Raw genomic sequence first — 10,246 nt, 5'->3', positions numbered from 1 at the left:
ATCTATGGTGTCGAACGCAGCACTAAGATCAAGTAAGACTAGAAATGAGATGCAGCCTTGGTCTGACGCAAGGAGCAGGTCATTTGTAATTTTAACAAGTGCAGTTTCTGTGCTATGGTGGGGCCTAAAACCTGACTGAAATTCTTCATACAGATCATTTTTATGCAGGAAGGTGCTCAATTGAGCAGACACAACTTTTTCTAAAATTTTAGACATAAATGGAAGATTTGAAATAGGCCTATAATTTGCCAGTACACTAGGATCTAGTTTTGGTTTCTTAATAAGAGGCTTGATAACCGCCAGCTTGAATGGTTTTGGGACGTGTCCTAAAGATAACGACGAGTTAATGATATTGAGAAGCGGTTCTTCGGCTACAGGTAACAGCTCTTTCAGTAATTTAGTGGGTACAGGATCTAATAAACATGTTGTTGGTTTAGATACAGTGATAAGTTTATTTAGCTCCTCCTGTCCTATGGTTGTAAAGCACTGCAGTTTATGTTTGGGTGCGATGGATGAAACTGAAGTGTTAGATGCTGTAGAATCTACATTCGCTATTGTATTTCTAATGTTATCTATTTTATCAGTGAAGAAATTCATAAAGTCATTACTATTTAACGTTGGTGGAATATTTGAATCAGGTGGCGTCTGGTAATTTGTTAACTTAGCCACTGTGCTAAATAAAAACCTTGGATTGTTTTGGTTATTTTCAATGAGTTTGTGTATATGCTCTGCCCTAGCAGTTTTTAGAGCCTGTCTATAGCTGGACATACTGTTTTTCCATGCAATTCTAAAAACTTCTAAGTTAGTTTTTCTCCATTTGCGTTCAAGACTACGAGTTACTTTCTTGAGAGAGTGAGTATTACTGTTATACCATGGTACAGTACGTTTTTCTCTAACTTTTTTCAATTTGATTGGGGCAACAGCTTCTAATGTATTAGAGAAAATAGTGCCCATGTTGTCAGTAATTTTGTCTAATTCATGTGTATTTTTGGGTACAAATAGCAGTTGAGATAGATCAGGCAGGTTATTTGCGAATCTGTCTTTGGTGGCTGGAACAATAGTTCTGCCCAGACGGTATCGCTGCGACATATAGTTAATATCAGTTATACGCAGCATGCACGATACGAGGAAATGGTCTGTAATATCATCACTTTGAGGTACAATATCTATAGCAGTAAGATCGATGCCATGCGATATAATTAAATCTAGTGTATGATTAAAACGATGAGTGGGCCCGGTGACATTTTGCTTTACTCCAAAGGAGTTTATTAGGTCAGTAAACGCAAGTCCTAATGTATCATTTGTATTATCAACGTGAATATTAAAATCTCCCATGACTAGCGCCTTATCAACTGTAACTAGAAGGTCTGAGAGGAAATCTGCAAATTCTTTTAGGAATTCTGTATACGGCCCTGGTGGTCTATACACAGTAGCCAGAGCAAGAGATACATTAGATTTCTTTTGCATGTCTGACAGAGTAACATTTAGCATTAGTATTTCAAAAGAGTTAAACCTGTATCCTGTTTTCTGGGTAACATTGAGAATATCACTATATATTGTTGCAACACCCCCGCCACGACCAGTCTGACGGGGCTCATGCTTATAACAGTAGTTTGGTGGAGTAGACTCATTTAGACCAAAATAATCATTTGGTTTTAGCCAGGTTTCAGTCAAGCAGAGTAAATCAAAACTATTATCTGTGATCATTTCATTTACAATAACTGCTTTTGGTGTGAGTGATCTAATATTTATGAGCCCAAACTTTAAAAATTGTTTTTGTTCATTTACTTTACATTTTTCTGGTTTAATTACGATAAGATTTTTTCTAGATCCTACATTATATTTATATTTATATTTTGACCTCACTATTCGGGGAACAGACACAGTCTTAATAGGTTTTACAGCACAAGTACTTTTATCATTTAAGCGGGTGGAACAAAACTCATCATAATGGTTATTTGAGAATTGACTTACTAGTCACATGGAGCGAAGTGTCCTGGAGATGTTGTCAGAGAGAAGCTCCGCTCCGACTTGACTGGGGTGTAATCCATCAGCGCGAAACAGTCTAGGACGCTCCCAGAAAAGATTCCAGTTATTAACAAATAGCAGTTTCTGTTCTTTACACCATGACAACAACCATTCATTTAAAGCAAAAAGTCTACTGAACCTTTCGTGTCCTCGTCGATACGTGGGCAGTGGTCCTGACACGACGATCGTCGCCGCGGGCGTCGTGCTGCGAACCGTCTCGATCAGGCTCCTGAAGTCCCTCTTCAGCGTCTCCGTCTGCCGCAGCGTGGTGTCGTTAACCCCGGCGTGAAGCACGACCGCTCTCGGGCTCTCGTCGTCCTTCAGGATCGCGGGTATCTGCGCAGAAACATCGAGAACACGAGCACCAGGCAAACAATGAGTGTGCACTTTACCTTCGGCTAACGTAGCACTTACGTGTCGGACGATGGAGTCTCCTATGATCACAGCGTCGCGTCCTGTCTCGCGGAGGGGAGCGAAGCGGTTCTGGATGGAGATCTCGAAGGCAGGAGGGGGAGATGTCGTCGCCCGGGACCCGGCTCGCATCCTCCGCTGTGGGTGCACCCAGGGTCCGTGGTGTCCCGGCGTCGCAGTGAAGGACATCTGGGAAGATCGCGTCCTGGGTGCACCGGGCCTGCGCAGAGAAACACACGGAGTAGACGTGGTGGGACTGTTAACAGCACGCTGTATACTTACCCCGGACTTGTGAGCGTCAGCCCGGGATGATTCCAGCGCGGCTTTCCGCTCTCTCAGCTCGGCCTGCCTCCGTTCCAGGTCGCGAATCTGCTTCCCCACGGCCTCGAGCTCGAGCTGCACAGAGTGGAGACATTCATCCGCCATTAAAGCAAGTAACAGTGAGTACAGCAGTGGTAATGTGTGTGAATAGAGTATTAGCAATGTAAGCTCAGTTAGCAGCAACCACGCTTGCTGATGCTAACTGGCTAAAAGCTAATAGCGGACCCGGGAGATCAAAATAAATCCAGTGATAGCGAGTCGCTCTAATTGTTTTTGTTGTAGAATACAATAGAGGATATATTCACGCGTTATATAAACGGAAACGATGGTGTATAAAATAGATTTTTAAGTTAAAAATAGTCAATGAAAAGAATATAGTGACGGAGCTCAAACGCAGTTCAGCCGTCAACAACAAACAGGAAGTGACCAGGCAGTTAACAAAGACCACGAATTTTCCATGATTACCATTATCCACCTATTTATTTAATATTTACGGTAGTACAAGATATTATAGTACATTACAATAGCTCACATTATTGCTGCTACAGAGATTGCAGGTGATAGCAGGCAAGCTAGCTACATTTCTCATTCAGATACTGACCTACGTTTGAACACTACAGTTAACACTACAGTGTATACTGTTTTTTCTCTAATGCGTCTCTCTCTCTCTCTCTCTCTCTCTCTCTCACACACACACACACACACTGTTCTAAGTTCGGGTCAGATAATATATTAATTGTCATGATATATTGTAAGTACTAATGTAAAAATTTTTACTTATTCACACAGATGTATCGATGACCGCCAGTGATGCAGTGGACAGCTGTGAGGGTGATCAGATCCACATGCCCCTGATCTTGCTGAAAGTCACCAGAAGTTACCTTCTGTGATAGTTATTTTTTTATGAACCTTTACAAAGTCACCAGAAGTTACCTGCTGTAATAGTTATTATGAACCTTTACAGTGTCACCTGACATTACCTGCTGTAAATAGTTTTTATTTATTTATCTTAATTTGATCTTTTTTTTTCATCTTTAATCTCTGATTTGAAGGAATAAGTCATGTCAAGTTTGTAAGTTAATTCCATCTTGGTTTATTACATATGGAAATTAAATGGTGAAGTTTTTACAGGATGGTCAGTAGAAGGTGTCTCTTGCTTCCTGAAAACAACAAACACTGATCAACACATCACAAATGATTTTATACAACTTATATTAAATTATCCATGTTCTAAAAAACAAATCACAGTCTGTCTCTTGTTTAACACAACTGATTTAAAACAACTTATTTCATATAGTTAGTCTTCACCCACACCCTCCACATCCCATCCCAATTACCTAATATCCTATCCTTAACCTAATTATTCTCATTCCTGCTTATTTACAAAGCTGCAAGTATCTTGTTGAAAGCAGCAGGTCGCCTGCCTGAAACTCATCTGACACGAGGAAGCATACACTTAAAATAAAAGGTTTGTAGTCTAGCTACAGTCTTGGCACAGAATTGCTCATTGTGTGGCACATGTAACTTGCTGTGAATGAACCCAGACAAGCATCTTACAGGTCCTCTCAGCCCTGTACAGAACATGGCAAACCTAAAATTCATTTCAAAGCTTTCACAGTTTTCTTATTTCAGAATCATTCATTATTATTACACTTAACGTTTATCTACAATATTCATTGATTAGACTTAATGTACACCTACCAAATCTTACCTTTACCTCACCTTTTGCATATACACTGTGCAGAATTGAGAGGCAAGCTGATTTTCTGATCATATTTTTTGGTAAAATTTACAGATTCCAAACCAAACCAATCTTTCTGTAAAATAAAATCTGCATAATAATTATGCATACCTGGATTTAAGGCGTTTTTCACTTCCAAGTTCCAGCCTCCTCCTTTTCTAATGCATAATTGATAAACGTTCACTTACCTTACTCCACTGTACAATTAAGTTATTAGACAAAATACTTAGTCTGATGATGGTCATCAAACACGTTATTATACTTTTAAACATTTATAACTTCGTGTATATTAACATCACACACACACACACACAAAACTAACCAGCACCATGCTGAGAGGTTTAGACGGCTCGACTGGCTGTTTGCACGTTCAATTTTAAAAAAGACGAAAAAACCTCGCTGTGTAACAGTACACGACCCACTGTCTCACTATGTAAATACTGGTAAGCCTCGGTACATTTTTTTTTAATCATTTTTCCTTGCTGCTCCATCAACTCCTCCTGACAGGGCAGTTAAATATATAGGTTAACTCTGTCCACTTCTTCATATCGTCTAACATTACCCACGGTAACATGATGGATGGGACAATTTGAGACCATTTTGATCGTCGTAAGACGTTTTCATCGTGCTCCCAATTTATAACATAACGTTCTTTGTCATTTCGCCACAGTTATAGCTAGCTATAAACAATCTTACAACTACTAAACTAGTAACCGGACGTGCCGTATCGGTTTAGCGGAAGTCGGATGACAAAATGCGGAAATGCGAAGTATTAAAAGTGGGCGGGGCGGAATAAGGTGAATAGCAGAGCACTGAGAGGCTGAGCACAGACATTCATTCACTGATCAGAGCGAGAGCGTCGCGAAAAGTCACAAAAGAAGTGTGTTTTTGGTTGCCAGGGCAAGACAACCCTGCACAGATTACCAAAAAAAAAAAAAAACAGCATTAAGGGACCAGTGGATGGAGTTTATTTTTACAGAGCATCAATGGAGTTGTGCAAGTGTTTTTGTTTGTTCCCTGCATTTCGAAGATGCTTGTTTTACAAACAAGGCCCAGTTTGACGACGGATTTGCGTATCGTTTATTTCTTAAGGATGATGCAATCCCAACGAAAAAGGGTCACGATCGTATGTTGGAACCGCAGGCGGTGAGTAAAACTGCTTAAAATATCTCTGCCTCCTTGTTAGTGCGTCCGCCTCCCATGCCGGAGACCCGGGTTCGAGCCCCGCTCGGAGCGAGTTGTTGCTGCTGCTGCTCTCGTTCAGTTTCAGCCTTGGGTTCTGATTCTGGATCATAAATAAACGCTGAATCTAACTGTTAGCCATGGTTTGTTTTGGATGATGTTTTTTTTTCCTCACGGTAATGTCACAACTTCCAAACGTTCTCAACGCAAAAGCCTACTGGCGCTCGTGATTCTTTAGCTCCGCCTACACGTCACGCCTCCAGTCGGTCGTGTTTTTCTGGAAAAAATCGGCACATACTATCTTTCTCTTATGAATATAATAAAACTAAAGACTTTTTGGAGTTATGAAGGATGCAGTTCTACTCTATAGGTACTCAAGATTAACAGGAGATTGAGTGAAAACGAGCATTTCACCCCTTTGACGAAAGACTTTGTGCATTGCGTTCATATTCTGCTGTTCTGTGACCACGGATTTGCTGGTCTTGGCTTTTTCTTGCAGGACCCTGTACATTATAGTAGTAGGCCAACTAATTTAGTTTTAAGCGTTTAATCACCGCCACAGCGTCTTGTCTCCATTGGCAACATGCACGATTTGTATTGATTGCAAGTGACGTCACAGGTAGCGGAGAGTGCAAGTAGTTTCGTTTCTTTTTTCTTGTCTTCACCACCTGGCTACTGTTCTAAAATGTTGAGAGATTCAAACAAAAAGTTATAAATAAATAGAACAAAAAAATTTAATAAAATAAAGACTGCAAGTGATGTCGCTATCGGAAGCACAGGTGTCTGAGAGTGCAAGTCTGAGAATGCAAGTAGCGATTGCAAGTGACATTGTAATTTAGTTTATTTTTTTCTTGTCTTCACCACCTGGCTACTGTTGTAAAATTTTGAAAGATTCCAACAAAAAGTTATCAATAAATAGAAAAAAAATAAAAATAAAAAAAGACTGCAAGTGACATCGCTAGCGGAAGCACAAGTGCCTGAGAGTGCAAGTCTGAGAATGCAAGTCTGCAGCCAGACCCTTCTCCATACTTTTAGATATGCTGTTATTTGTAAATGCTACTGCTTAGCTTTTGACATACGATTTTATCCTGGTTAAAACTTTAATAAAGTAGAATACATGATTGCGTTGTAGCATTTTAGTAAACAGTTAGAAGTGTCTGCCAGCAAGTATTGCTCGTTATCTAAACAGTCACTTTTTACTTAATAAATGTGGTATTAATGGTGTAATTAATTTCCTTAGTGACACTATTTAGTCTGTTTATTTTTGTTTAGATTTTTGTAACAACCATAAAAAGGTAGGTGGCATTATGAAAATTGGCAAAATCATATATTTAAAAACCTCAAATGTAAAGATAAAGGCTTTAAAATATTTCTAGAACAGCCCACTGATTTATTTTAAGATATAAAATAAATAAATTAAATCCAATAATAAATAATTATTTATTTATATAAGAGCTAACAAAAGCTGTCTGAATACAGTATAGAAATTACGCACAATACATGTGTTCTTTATGACTAAATCCTGCAAGCTGAACAAAGTTAACAGCAGATTTACATTTATTATTGAAAAAAGCTTTTTCAAATGACCACAAGATAATACAGGAAGCAACACAGAAAGCCTCCAGAATAAGAGTATAAATAATCTCAATGTTGTACATTAATGTGTATTTTTAGAGGATGAACAGACAGTCTCTGGGTTACCAATGAATGAATCCTGCTTCGAATCTCTTTAGTTTTCAGTGAGTAGAGAATGGGATTGATGCAGGGCGTGAGAAGGGATGACAGAGACAAGCACACTGTTCTTACATTTGGGTTTATAATAATTCCAAAAAGTCCAAGATTGAAGATGATTACAATAGGAATGAAGAAAAGGGTCACTAATATGAGGTGCTCTGAGCATGTGGCCAGCGCCTTATAACGGCTCTGATTATTTTTCATTCTGAACACAGCGGTCAGAATACCCATGTAGGTCAAGAAAATAAAAATCAAAGGTCCAGCATTGGTTATTATAGTTAAAGCAGTTGCAAAATTCCACTGGGATGTTGTATCGCTACAAGCGATTCTTAAAACAGGAGCATAATCACAAAAATAGCTGTTGACCTTGAGAGAGCCACAAAAGGACAGAGATGGGATGGATGCAACAGGATACAGAATTATAACAATAGAAAAGAACCAAGCTGCACAGACTATATAAACCATTCTGGTGTTTGTATTTATACTGTCTTGTCTTAGAGGGAAACAGATTGCAATGAACCTGTCATAAGAGAGAATACATAAGGATAATGGTTCGAGTGTTAAAAAAACATAATAAGTGTACATTTGCACAAGGCACAGTTTGAATGGCACAAAATTGTCTTGAACAATGTAAGTTTTGATCATGCCAGGCACAAGAGAGGTACTGAGTACAATATCAACCAAAGCTAGATTACCAACAGCCATGAACTTTGGGACATGAAGACGGTGGTCATAGAAAATGATGGTGATCAGAAAGACATTGCACATGACTGTTATCACATAAAGCAGAGTGAGGAACATGACATAGATATTACTGTAAGGCATTGAACTCAGTGCAACAATGTAAAATCCTACAGGCTGAATGATGGAGTTGCTGATGTTTTGCATGGCTGTCCTTTTTTACGACTTGGCTTCCTTGCAGTGTGCTCTACTCTTAGTGGGCGAGAAACCAAATACCTGTGAGAAACAGTCATAAACAGTCTTTGCTATACAAATTACTTACATATCATTTGAGAACATAAGCCTTTATGACATTCAGCCAGAAATCTACAAAATCTATGAAAATCTACAATTGACATGTCACAATTATTGTATACTTACATGCAACAATGATGCTGTAGTTTGTGGATAATGCAGATGCTGTTGTCTACCTTGCGATTTTTGCCTCTTCTTCACTGTCCAAGGTTACTGTGAACACTGAATGTGAAATTAAGAACATTTTGGGAAATATATAGGTCAACCCCCCCCCCAAAGATGTCATTAAAAAGAAAAGTATACAGTATCTAAATAGCCTTTAGAGAAAAGATATTCATAAACACATATTACTTAATAAATGTGAGATTAATTAAGGTGTAACTAATTGCTTCATGTGTCTCTAATTAGTCAGTTTATTTTTGTAACAACAGCAAACCCCCCCCAGAGGGATCACGAAAAGCTTTGTAGAACAACACAAATTCATATATTAAATAAATTATATATATAATAAATAATTATTTATATATAAGACACTATCCTTCAGAAGTTTGGGATAAGTAAAGGCTAATATATATATTACATTATATTCATAAAAAGTTGATTTCACTAATTCCATTCAAAAAGTGAAACTTGTATATTATATTCATTCATTACACACAGACTGATATATTACAAATGTTTATTTCTTTTAATTTCGATGATTATAATTGACAATGGAGGAAAATCCCAAATTCAGTAGCTCAGAAAAATAGAATATTGTGAAAAGATTCAATATTGAAGACACCTGGTGCCAAACTCTAATAAGCTAATTACCTTAATGAGAGACAATTTAAAGGCCTGCAAAGGCCTTTAAATGGTCTCTCAGTCTAGTTCTGAAGGCTACACAATCATGGGGAAGACTGCTGATTTGACAGTTGTCCAAAAGACGACCACTGACACCTTGCACAAGGAGGGCAAGACACAACAGGTCATTGCAAAATAGTCTGGCTGTTCACAGAGCTCTGTGTCCAAGCACATTAATAGATAGGCAAAGGGAAGGAAAAGATGTGGTAGAAAAAAGTGTACAAGCAATAGGGATAACTGCACCCTGGAGAGAATTGGGAAACAAAAACCATTCAAAAATGTGGGGGAGATTCAAAAAGAGTGGACTGCAGCTGGAGTCAGTGCTTCAAGAACCACTATGCACAAACGTATGCAAGTTCATTATATTTTTATGTTCATAACCCACTATTTAAATGCTTAAGAAAACTTATAATTAGCTTTGATTACAGAATCAGGGCTTCATACATCTCAATCAAAGTTTCCACTGTATGAGTGATTTGGGCTGTCCAGAGGCTTTTGGATTCACCTGATGTCTTAATTGTCTTGACACAGCTTTTGCAGATAAGCTAATGCTTCCAATCTGCCACTGGTCAGACAAACCATAAGACCATTGTTTGGACTTGAAAAAATGTTGACATCTCATTGGACACCTACTGTGCAGGATCCAATGGACCGTAGAGGAGACACAGTGCAACACAACAAATTTTTGTCCTCAAAAAGTATCATAATACTCTCAGAACTTAAATGAGAGGTCCCAGTCATTAAGAGGAGGACGATCTGGAATTTAAAAGGTCAACAAAGATGTATTGAGGATACAATGGAAAAGGGAAGGTCACATAAACTGACAGAGAAGGCATTAGAAGAGAGATTGCAGAGGTGCATTGCACTGAGAAGAAGAACATTAGGAATTATGACAAGCAAAAGAAAGGAGTTAGAATCAATGATGAGTGATGCTCAAAATTTACACCGGGTGAAAAATATGATGGAAAATGATTTTGCAACATCACTAAATGAGTTTAACCGTCTCAACAA

The 10,246-nt window shown here is 38.5% G+C and overlaps 1 protein-coding gene across 1 annotated transcript; it reads right to left on the bottom strand.

Annotated features, from left to right (window-relative positions):
• Positions 1–7,327: 7,327 nt before the first annotated feature.
• Positions 7,328–8,367, bottom strand: LOC113073353 (olfactory receptor 10A2-like). Its single transcript, XM_026246281.1, has one exon. The coding sequence runs from the start codon at positions 8,303–8,305 to the stop codon at positions 7,328–7,330; it is 978 nt and encodes a 325-aa protein (XP_026102066.1). The 5' UTR covers positions 8,306–8,367.
• Positions 8,368–10,246: the final 1,879 nt, after the last annotated feature.

The sequence above is a fragment of the Carassius auratus genome, unplaced genomic scaffold (assembly GCF_003368295.1).
Source record: "Carassius auratus strain Wakin unplaced genomic scaffold, ASM336829v1 scaf_tig00012085, whole genome shotgun sequence".
Taxonomy (NCBI): Eukaryota; Metazoa; Chordata; class Actinopteri; order Cypriniformes; family Cyprinidae; genus Carassius; species Carassius auratus.
The sequence above is the reverse complement of the archived record's forward strand: the minus strand, read 5'-3'. Positions and strand labels throughout refer to the sequence as shown.